Source organism: Etheostoma cragini, chromosome 4 (genome assembly GCF_013103735.1).
Source record: "Etheostoma cragini isolate CJK2018 chromosome 4, CSU_Ecrag_1.0, whole genome shotgun sequence".
NCBI lineage: Eukaryota > Metazoa > Chordata > Actinopteri > Perciformes > Percidae > Etheostoma > Etheostoma cragini.
The window spans coordinates 25,990,182-26,002,691 of NC_048410.1; the positions used below are offsets into that span (position 1 = coordinate 25,990,182).

Below are 12,510 nucleotides of genomic sequence, written 5' to 3' on the forward strand. Positions count from 1 at the left end.
TGATGTTCCGAAACACTTAAGTGTGACAAACATGCAAAGTAACAGGAAATGAGGAAGGGGGCAAACACTTTTTCACACCACTGTATATACACTACTTTTGAATTCATTATTTCATTTTGCGATTAATCGCGATTAATCTGGGAAATTATGCGATTAATCACGATAAAAAATTGTAATCGCTGCGCAGCTCTAGTATTTTTATGAAAGATATAGATTATCAGCGTAGGAAATTAAGTATAGGCTATTTGTCGGCTTCTTGAGCCGTGCGTTGCCAATGTGCCCATCGTTTTGAATTATGTTTTTATATTTATTATTTGCGCTCAAGATCACTTACCCCTGCCAGGGTAGCAACTGAAATAATAGGCTAAAGTTGTGATTCCTGCATTTACAGAATCTGCTATTTTTTTCCCAGCTTTCCTTCCTGCTTTAGAAAGCAGCAATTACAGTGCCTTGCGAAAGTATTCGGCCCCCTTGAACTTTTCAACCTTTTGACACATTTCAGGCTTCAAACATAAATATATAAAAAAATTATTTTTTTGTGAAGAATCACCACCAAGTTTTTTAGCAAATAAAAAAACTGAAAAGTGATGCGTGCAAAATTATTTGGCCCCCTTGCGTTAATACTTTGTAGAGCCACCTTTTGCTGCGATTACAGCTGCAAGTCGCTTGGGGTATGTTGCAGCTTTGTGCAGTTTTGCACATCGAGAGACTGAAATTCTTGCCCATTCTTCCTTGCAAAACAGCTCGAGCTCAGTGAGGTTGGATGGAGAGCGTTTGTGAACAGCCGTTTTCAGTTCTTTCCACAGATTCTCGATTGGATTCAGGTCTGGACTTTGACTTGGCCATTCTAACACCTGGATAAGTTTATTCGTGAACCATTACTTTTTTTTGCTGTATGTTTGGGATCATTGTCTTGTTGGAAGATAAATCTCCGTCCCAGTTTCAGGTCTTTTGCAGACTCCAACAGGTTTCCATCCAGAATGGTCCTGTATTTGGCTGCATCCATCTTCCCCTAAATTTTAACCATCTTCCCTGTCCCTGCTGAAGAAAAGCAGGCCCAAACCATGATGCTGCCACCACCATGTTTGACAGTGGGGATGGTGTGTTGAGGGTGATGAGCTGTGTTGCTTTTACGCCAAACATATCGTTTTGTGGCCAAAAAGTTCAAAAATTTTGGTTTCATCTGACCAGAGCACCTTCTTCCACGTTTGGTGTGTCTCCCCGCTGAACTTCTGGAGTGAGTTTGCTGCAGTAAGTAAAGGGGCCGAAAGTTTTGCACGCATCACTTTTCAGTTTTTTATTTGCTTAAAAAGTTCAAAATATCCAATAGATTTTGTTCCACTTCACAATTGTGTCATACTTGTTGCAGATTCTTCACAAAAAATGAAAATATTATATCTTTATGTTTGAAGCCTGAAATGTGTTAAAAGGTTGAAAAGTTCAAGGGGGCCGAATACTTTCCCAAGGCACTGTATATTGCTTTATGCCTGTAAAACCGTACAGTATCTGTGTTCACCATATTTAATGTTGAATTATAGTTTGATCAACTGATGTAAAATATATGTAAAAAATATGTAGTTCTGCTAGCTATGCAAACATCACCTCTTATGTAAACGCACGTGCCACTAGATTGGGAAACCGTGGGCTGATTTAACTAGTGTTAACCACAGTTGGGACAAAGCGGTTGTTAGGAAACTGAATACCCTTATACCCAGGGTATGTTGATCTTGATTTGTAGTAAAGGCCCCAGGTTAAACAGGAAACTTGTTTACCACCTGTAACACTGTGACTATTTGAGCAATGTTGCTGCATCACAGATGTGAGCAAGTAATTTGGCAGATAAACTGATGGGCAAAACTACCAAAATAAGACCTTGATTGTAATTTAAAAGATTTTTTTCTTTAATATACGGGCACAGCCACGTATTTGAGTCCCGCTAGCAGGTAATGAGTACTTACTCTGATCCAGCAGCCATATCTGAGTAAGACGTTTCAGGTGTGGTGACTCCCAGCGCGATTACTATGCTCATGACGTCCAGCACAGCGACGCGTGGGAGGGGGGGAAGAGGGGAAGGAGGGGAAAGGGGAGGGAGAGGATGGGAGGGGGGAGGGAGGGGAGGAGGAGAGGTGAGGAATCACAGGGTCCCAATTACAGCAACAGACTACTCCAAAGGTGGGGCGCCGCCGAGCCGTAGCCCACGGCTCACGGTCATGGGGGGCCTGAGAAGAGAGAGCAACAATCAAATCAAACAGCTGTGTGAAAGTGACTTGGGATAATATGTCTAAGTTTAAACCTTTTTTTATGCAGCAGCAAATTAGTCAAACTTAAACAAGAAACACAATTCCAGAAAATAATGTTTATAAACATGGAATTGAATACATCGGCCCTAATGTCACCATTACCAGATCCAGCTATTTGAGTCAGTATGGGCCCAATATACAGTATCAGAGCATCGCTAAAAAGAACAAAACAAAAAACACCATTTCACCATGATAGAGCGTGAGCAACACAAAAGAACATTGATTTATCTCAATGATGCACCGATGTGAAAAATGTGGCCAATACGATAACCGTTATTACTATTGATGTTACGGCCGATACCGATATTTATTGATGTGGATATCTCTGTATAGAAAACACATTCTTATGATAATTAAATATATCCCTTAGTTAAAATTAGCCTTAAAAAAAAAACTTTTGTTATTTATTTTCAGAAATTACTGATACTGGGCACCTTTACAAACATAATTAGGTCTGTTTCCATGTAGTTACATAGTCACTAATATGGTCAGAAACACTACAATGCTCAATTGCCTATTTTGAGGGGGAAATAAACAAAAAATTTCACCGTGAAGGCATAAACGGCTTTCTGAGGAGTATCCACCAGATCAGCGGGCGTTTGTTGGTTTATTTTCGGCCGCGCAAGGAGGGTGAGGAGGAAGCAGAAGAAGAGCCGCTAGCCTGGATAATGAAAGTACCACACCGATTGCAACTACAAGGACTCCTACTCACCAACGCCAGATAGATCTGGAAAATGGATAAATATGCTACAAATGAACTGCTTTGTGAGGATTATTACCATAGCCCGGTTGAACACACTCACTCATCCCAGACAGCAGATAGCTAACAGCTAACAGCTTAGGTGAATTTAAACAATGTCGGAGTTGAAAGCGCATTTTTTTGTCATGTAAGATCTATGTTCATGTTGCACAGACATAATTGCATTTTGTGTGTCTAGTAAGGTCCACAAATACACTCTTTAGATTGTACCCCCATAATTGCCGTTTTAACTAACCAAGAGCTATGGGCATTAGCTGCAGTAGCTCCATTTTCCTAGCCAATTTGGCTAGTTTTTTTCCTAATGGCAGCTCTCATCAGAATGATACCAATGTGTAAAAAATGGACCGTGTGCACCACTAATTTATCTCAATGTGTTTTTATTGAGTTTTTCAGATGTAAATATTTTAAAAAAAAGTATTTTTTCCAGATTATTTATTTTATACAAATATTTTTCTAAGATTTTTAAGATTATTTTATAATTTTTTTATTGCCTTTAATTAATAGGACATCTGCAACAAGAAAGAGTGGGGAAAAAATTTACTAAAAAGGGCCACAGGTTGGACTTGAACTCAGGCCGCTGCTGGACTGAGCTTTGGTACATAGGTTGCATGCTTAACCAGGTGAGCTAACAGGAGAGCGAATACCTCAATGTCAATATTGCGACAATATTGTAGGGTTGACTGCTTTCACAAAATATTTACACAATGAGATGTTAAATAAATAATTATCAATAATATAATGACGAAGTGGTTATAAGCAAATAGTAGTGAGTGCAGAAAATGACATCACTTTACTGAAATGTTGCCTTTAAAACCGGGAAAACACAAAACATATGCCACGTTAGGATATCCAAAATAAAGCCGATATCTGTTTTCATATTAGGATATCGATATAAAACTGATATATTGTCCAGCCCTAACATAAGTCATATCTTTTATAAACTGGTTCGTACCTGCGGTATAGAAAGAACCAATTTAATGGCAGAGAGGCATTTCAACCTGTCATAGCAGGAAAAGCACAGGTGTAATTAATAACAGTTTAACAGTAAACTATTGAAATGAGCCAGCATGCACAGTACCGGGGTCCTGGAAATGACACTACAAGGAAGTAGGGCTGTAATCTCCCAGTCGACTAGTCGATTTACTGGTCGATACGTTCTGGCTTGACCAAAATTCTGATTGGTCAATTTTTTGCCTTGTTAATTTCATCAGGTGGAAGCATAGACCTTTACGGTCAACTACTACAAATATGGCATATCACCTAAAAACGATAAACTAACTTTTCTGCGTTAGGTTGCCCTGTCTGTTTTGAGAAGGCTATATTAACATATCAGAGTTATTATAGTTGATAATCGTTTTATAACTATCGGCGCACCCACACGCAACGACGGTAGCGTTCCCCAGACACACCCAGACCCCGCTGGATGTTAAGCCTCTATCGTCCAAACGCAAAAATAATATCACGGAAGGAATTGTTGACTTTATTGCTCAGGATATGAGGCCCATTGCTGTTGTGGAGGGCTGTGGTTTGAAGAACTTGTTAATATCCAGCGCCAGCACGCCACACCATTTTGCATGGACTATACAACACAGCGAGGCACTGAGCTTGACCACAGATATGTTAAAATACACAGTTTATATTAAAGTGGACGTAACTTTTGTGTTTAAGAGTAAAAGCTTTCAATTATTAGTCTAGTCGTGTCTAGACCGCGAAGCCGAGGACATGCATAGAGCGCTGATGCAGTGCTGTCAGAGCAGACAGACGAGTGTCATTTCAGTGCAAAATAATTAGGTCAAAATGATTTAATATACTGCAAATAGCCAACAAGGACAAGTACTGCAGGACAGTAAAGTTAATTAATCTAACTTTTTTTTTCCCAACCCCTCCACACCCACCCAAGTAGATTATTAGTCGAAATTTCAGGACTTTAGTCAACCAAGATTATCTTTGGTTGATTACGGCCCTACAAGGAAGTTGTTAGTAATTTTATTATTTTATTATTTACTCCTGTGTTTTTACTGCTATAAGTGTCAAATTTCTGCCTTACAAAAAACTATTGGCTGTACTCTAATATTTATTAAAACATGAGTATCTGCCTGTTACATTGGCAACCCAGTCTAATCCTTTTTTTTCTTTATAAATTTGGTTGCTAAATACAATGCAGCGCAGTTTGTTATCATTAAAAATGTCTGTGCAAATAAATGTATGAGGAATACCAGCAACAAGCCAATTTACCAACAGTAGGTCACTTTGGGAAAAGGTACAGGTCGAAATTGAAGAGGCACTAATTCAAATTCACAGACACAGTTCAGCTATTGACTAAAAGTACATTTTCTGTTAAAAGTAATATTCATATTACCAGGGCTCCTTTACTTGAGGACACAACATTTGTTTTAATTGAAGAGTGGAACAGGTAAACTATTCTTACAGTTCTAATGACGAAGCTGATATGCTGACTCATGTTAACAATGCAAGCTTTACTTGAGAAGCAGCAGAGAGCTTTCATATCCATGCTCCTAAAATGATAACAATATGGAATTGGTGCGATAGGCCTGTCTCTCATCCATACAGAGGCTTCCAACATGGAGGGGTGGATGGGGAGGCTATTCAGAAAGCAGAAAAGAACAAGGGGCTTTAAAACTCTGTTTACACTGAGCCTCCCAATAGGATGCATTGATAAAAGGCAACCAGCAGGAGGCGCCTTCCTCCAAGATGCCTGGATGGATTCATCCAAAGTGTGGCCCAGCCCTCTTGTCATGTGACTACATTCTGCTGAAACACTGACCCAGACTCCTCTGCTCTCATCTCTCCCTATTCCGCACTATCCTCTCATCCACGGCTACAGAAAGGGAAACAGGCCCTTCTGTGCTCTGTTCACATACTAGGGAGTCAATCTGACTTAAATAGCAAGATCATTCCCCAGGTACATGCAAATACTTTTACCCCACAAACCAAACTGGTCAGATTCACCATTATAAATTTCCGAAAAAGCAAAGCCAGTCTTGCACAACAAAAAATAACCCTAACTTTGAAAACAAATGCTGATTTCCCTGAAGCGAGACACAGCAACAGGATGCATGACATTTCTGTAGCGGTCCCCAGGCTACAGCGACTGATGCCCTGGCTTTTCAGCTCCAGGGCAACCACAGCAAGGCTGGGGACTTTCAATAATGTCAAGGTCAGTTCAACCGTGCTCACTGTCAAACAGAGAATGTCAACCCTATCCAGCTTGCTACACACACTTTGGTAAGTATCAACAAGAAATGTCAGCTAGCTTTTGGTTACAGAACTCAACTCAAATGGCTTCATTGAAAACAGAGACACACAGGTGTGGACATTCAGGCGCTACTGGAAGGTGGAGTTTGGTTATTCAAACACTGTTCCTCTTTAAGCACGACTCATAGGACACATTGATAAGACAACAGCATGAGTTTGTAATCTACTAAGACATAAAGGATGTAGTGGATCCCATGGCACCCCATCCAGATATTTTTTTAAAACCACTGGCTTTTTATTATCCCCATGATCGCTGCCTCACAAAAATAGCCACCATACTCATAAACAGAAAGGGAGAAACTATTTGGGACTCTTCCAAAAGAACAAGACGGTGACCTAGGGAGGTAAATTCCCTACAAAGAAGGATCGCCATTCTTTACCTTGCTTCCTTCTCCTCCTCCCCCAGCAACTCCCTTCCTTCCTCGTTTGTTCCTCTGGCCATGAATACCGGGCTCAAATTACCAGCAGGCTCGACAAAGTCTTTCACTTCCACTAGAACAGAGGCCATTTTGGAGACAAGTCCAAGGGGGAGGAACATACACACAAAATGAACAGCTAAGGATACCCTCTCTGACTCTCTTTCATCATCTCTCAGATAACACTATACCCCTCTCTTCTACTAGTGATCCGACATATTTAAGTACTGACAGACGTGCACTGTACTGTCCTAAAATAAGCACTTTGATTATCAGGCACATGCAGATAAGGTACATAAAAAGTGTAGTCCACCCCATGGACTCAATATTACTTTAATTTACATATGATTCAGTTAACATTAAATCATAGCAGATGCATTTAGGCCAACAATAAAACATATCTTTATTTATCAAAAATAAAATCGCTGCTCCAAGAGTGCTTTACCATTTTCTTATTTAAAGGCAGGGTTGGTAATGTTGATTGTAACTATGAAGATTTGAAAGTAGCATCTCCTTGGGGCACTGTCTAACCCCTTCCCCTGAACTCAGGGCTCCGACCTAAACACAAATTTGTACGAGTACCGCTGGGTTGCTGCTTAAGAGCTGAGAGGTGAAAGGACCACAATTTTACTTCATGTTTCATTCACTGGTAAGCAAACACCTAATAATATGATGCAGAATGCTAAAAACAAACAGGACTACTGTTAGCAATGTGGCAAATACACACACTCAGGCTTGTACACTGGAGGTGGAGTGAATGTAGTAACAAAGACTTTTCTCAGATCCCCAGCTAACCTTAACGTGAGCTCCTTTTAGAGGCTCACTAGTGGCTTTTGTGGGAGGGGTTTACATCACAAAATATCAGGGAACAACATTTATTGCCCTCTCTCTCTCTGCTAAACTTCTAGCCTGCGACAGCTTGGTGTTGCACCACTGCAACACTGTGTGTGAGCCCTGCCCTCAGGGAAACACTTAGAAAGAAAAACTAAATCTTTATTGAGATTTCTTAAAAAAGGTGCAGTAAACGATTCTGCGCAAAGACTGTTATTTGAACTCAACTGCCAAACAAATACAATCCCCCTTCAGAATCTCCGCCCGCCAGATTCGTGGCGCAGATTCTCATAGCAACCACGACTGTTAAGTGTCTCTGATGACCAAACAAAATATGGCAGAGTTGATGTTAGCTCACGTTAGGATGTAGATTAGCAAACTGTTGCTACCGCTGCAAAACCAACCAGTTGGGAGCAGCCATTACAAACAATAGCAAATGGACGAGGTTAAACTGACCTGTTGGAAACAGCAAACAGTATAACAGGGAAGCTTTTGTTGTAACTCACTTGTCCATAACATGAGCCCTCATCAGTTTTCATTCCTTTGAAATCATGGAGGTGTCTGCAGCGTTGAAACCATGGTTGAAACGCCTCACCTACGATATCAAGGCTTTTCCTCCATTCCTGATCATACAATTTATTTTTAGATTTGTATTTTTCCCTCTTTTCCCTCTTTTGCTGCAAACTCTTGTTGTTGATAACTCCTTGTTGGACGCTTCCTTACTTTGTTTGATCTCATTAAAAGTAAAGTTGAGCTTTGCTGTTGGCTTCACAACTCTTTTTCTTTTTTAAAGGCAGAGAGAAAAAAAGAGTGATTTGCACTGCCATAGCGCACTGAACTGCAGGCTGGAGACGGGTGTCTCGTGCCAGAGAGAGAGAGAGTAAGAGTGCCGATGCCGAGAGAATTAAACAAAACTTACTTAGCTGTTAAAAGCGCACACACAAACACAAACACACACACACTATGAAATTAGCGATAAATGCAGCAGTGCTGTCAGGCCAGGTTCCCATGTATTGCTTGCTACCTGCTAGTAAAAGTGAGTAAACGGCATTACTAACTTAAAGGTGGACTGGCTTTAAGGTGGATCAGCAATTAGCATTTTAGCGACAAGCTGATCCTCCAAGTTTTGAATTAGGGATTTCTACCTCACTGACAACCATTACGCTTCTTGCAAACAACTGCAGTGTCACTAATATGCAACTAGGTTTAACTATGTTTTTTCTTTAGCTTCACCTCTACACGCTGAAAATGGTTTTGAGGAACATTTGGATGGTGCAACAAGGCAGGCTTGCTTGGTTCCTTCTGGGAATGATTATGAAGATTTACAAAGACTGTTTAACGTTACGTCTTTTGCTATGCAACAAGGAAGTTTTAGGGCTGATTATGGTAGGATTGCTGTCGACAAAGTAACGTTGCAAACAATGATACACTGGTCAGAGCAAATTAGGTAAGCTAACCAGCTAATTATAAAAAAAACATCTCATTTTACTGTATTGTGTGAATAGTAAGTTAATTTTATATTATTCTTCCTGAGACAATTTTGCAAAGCCAGCGTCGCTGTGTTCGGAGCTTAGCACCGCCCAACCAGATTGTGATTGGTTTAAAGAAATGAAAACATACAGCGTTCTTTTTTCTCCCTTCTCCTGCGATCTATGTGTGGAAGAACAGCGTTCTGGAGTAAGGTCTGGCAATGCGAGACTATGATTTATGTAATCTAAAGAGAACATCACTCTCCTGGTACACAGCACGCTTTAAAACCTGGCATCACCGCACAGCTAGCATACGGTAATGTCTTCAATGAGTTCATTGAGAGCAAGTTTGTTAAGTTTGTTTTGCTCTGGAGTTGTTTTTTCACATAGAACCGGGCTGGTCAATGGAAATTGTGGCAGACCGCTGCAAATAAATTCATGTATTGTAAAACTCTGCAAGGTATGTATCGGATTGGTTGGCGGGATGGTGTCAATCACTGCCCAACATGGCAAAGTGGTCTATCCACAATGTTGTTTCCACATATAGCTTCAAGGAGACCGCTAGAAGGATTATACATGAACTAGGGCTCTAACGATTTGGAAAATTAAAGTGATATCACAACACTCGGCTCCACAAACCTGTTTCGCGGAAGAGAAGGTAGAATTGTGACAAACCCCTTCCAACTCCAGAGTTATCCTTCCCGTCCAGATCCAGTGCTACAACATCTTTGATTCGCCTTTAAGTGCCTGATTCGTGTTTTGTCTTGTAAATTTAAAGTCAAAGTACTTTTATTGGTCTCCCTAAGGAGAAATTTCCATTGGACACTGAGCAACTTTGCTGCAAGAGTTACAGACAACGACAAGCACAGGATTAAAAAACAATTAAAAGACAAATATATAGTCAACAAATGGGCTACTAGAGGGCCTGTGCAAATTGCAGATTTACGATTTCCTATACTAAATAAGATAAAAGCCATACATCAAACAAACAAAACCAATTTCATTCATCCATCACAGTCACAGATATACCTTAAAAATATTCATAGTCATACTTTCATCTCTGCTCATTAATGAGCTTTACTGCAATAGGGCCAAATGAGTGCTTATACCTGTTATATTTACACAAAGGAACCCTGTACCTCTTTCCTAAGTTCAACAGCTCAAACTGTGAAAACAAAATATGATAGTTATCAGACAGAATAGCTAACTTTACTAAAAGCAAAATAGGGGGTAACGCTAACGGAGGTGTTACGTTACAAGTGGCCGCTGTTTGACTCGGGTGTCTGGGTCTGTTTCCTGACAGTTCAGTAAAGCGTTGTTAGCGTCCTTAGCACCGGAGTTAAGTGCTGACCGGGATGGTTGCTAGCTGGCCGAGGGTTGACTGTGGATGTGTCCCCCAGCCTGGGCTGTAATAATAGAGAATGGTTGCTTGCTGGCTGGGGGCTGACTAAGGAATGGATGTGTTCAGGGGCTGTTGTCAGCTCTCATCCTGACTAAAGCCTCGCAGTGCCGAGAGACTGAGGCAGAAAACAGAGATAGCTAAATTACCATTAGATTAGTCGTCTATCCATGCAGTTAACGTAACTGATGAATTTGTGGGTTAGCTAGCCCAAAGTTACTAACCGTGGTCAAAACAATCATACTAAAAATAATTGAGCGTGTTACACAGTGTCGTAATCTTACTTTAACCACCAAGAATTACATTAGCATTAGCTACTTGCCAACCAGCTCCTTTACAGTAGGCACCAAAGCATGTTTCCTCTTCGTTCCCCCTACAGTTTGGGAGAGGAATTGTGACCTATATTCTTATGTCTCATTCCAAAGAGTCAATAAACCACTGAAACGATTTTGGAAACATTATTTTAAGGTCCAATAAAATCTTTGGTGTTGGATCAATCAACATGGAAATCAAAAAATATCAATGAATAAGGCATTTGTGGTATTACTGTGTTGCAAACTTGGATGTAATCAATGACAAAACCATGCCATGTGGCAGAAAAAATGTATTACGAGGTTTGGATAAAATCGTGGGTCAAAAATCATGAACCAAATCGAAAAAAAGTTGGGTGCATCATTAGAGCCCTAACATGAACTCAGTTTGAACATCCCGTCCATGCTTGCACAGTGTCCACCTGTGCCTTTAAAATCCTCCACAACACATCCAGTCCAGTGAGAATACACCAGCCCCCTCAGTCCGCCCCCGCACACATGCTTGCTGCAAGAAGGATAAGGATATATCAGCCATTCTCCACAACTGCGCAGGTCGAGCTGCACTTACTAAACTTCCTACACAGGAGGAGGAAATTTAAGATAAAAAACAGGCAAATCAAAAAGGCCTGCCTTTAAGACAAACAGCATATGTGGTTCATTGTTAATCTTATTTCCCACTCACCTAACACATTTAAAGACACACACACACACACACACCTAGCCTGCTTCAGTGTGCAGGAAGTAAAAATTACTGTATCAATATGTACGTAAAATCCGTTCGATTGGCATTAAAAAACAGCAGTTTACATAAGATTCACATACATACAAACATACATACATACATACATACATACATACAAGGCTTGTACTGAGGGGGCTTAGCTGTACAATTTTTTGAGCTTTAGCACTTCGGTACTTCTTAACAGCAAATATTCAAAGCTTCAGTGGCAGCGGCGGGGTGGATCAATATTTCCGATTGCAAGTGAAGGCAGCGGAGAAAGAAAAGGGATGAAGCAAGAGTTGAAGTGATTTTGCTTTGTTGTTGCAGGACACAGTCACCTATTGTTACACAAACTCCTGGGCTGTTCAGTGCTTGTGTTTCTTCTTTTACCTTCAAAGTGATTAAACCTTTTTGTGGTAGCAATAGCCAGTGATATTTCCTGTGTGTTTCTGTAACGTTACCAGGACGTTCACGCTGCGGTATGGACAAATAAGTCTGACAGCCGGTAAAGTAATTGTCCACCGCTTGGTGATGTGCTTTGGTTCATTAGCATTTCTTTAAGCCAATCACAATTGTCTTGGGCGGTGCTATGCTCAACACAGAGCATAAGTACCACTGCAAAATAGCCTCAGTAAGGAAACTGTTTTGGTGGAATATGTTCGTTCAAAAGTTGTTTTAGTTGTGCAAGAGAAAACTCAAATTGGACAGATAGCCTAGTTAGGATTTTAAAAGTCAAAGAGTAACTGTGTTAAATAGATGGGATTTCAATATTGACCAAAATAATTGTAATTATGCTTTTTTCCATAATCGAGCAGCCCAGGCATCACCACACAACTAGCATATGATAATGTCTTCAATGAGTACACCTGGAACTCCCAAACAGCATGTTTTTTGACATTGAACCAGGCTGGTCAAGTTAACTGACGTTATGCTGGTCCGCTGAAACGAGCTCTAACTTTAACTAAGGTAAATTTTAGGTAATGTAACCTATCCTAGCTAATGCAAGGCACTATTTGAAAAAGCACAG

At 40.4% G+C, this 12,510-nt stretch overlaps 1 protein-coding gene across 5 annotated transcripts in view; it reads right to left on the minus strand.

The window, feature by feature from the left end:
* Positions 1–12,510, minus strand: part of setd5 (SET domain containing 5) — a 62,876-nt gene that overhangs the window by 33,165 nt on the left and 17,201 nt on the right. For all 5 annotated transcript variants that reach the window (XR_004656180.1, XM_034868183.1, XM_034868182.1 and 2 more), the window contains exon 2: positions 1,959–2,219. Coding sequence is in view for 4 of the 5 variants with exons in the window: in XM_034868183.1 (XP_034724074.1) it covers positions 1,959–2,029 (71 nt within the window). In the remaining variant the exon portion in view is untranslated. The remainder of the gene's footprint in view (positions 1–1,958; positions 2,220–12,510) is intronic.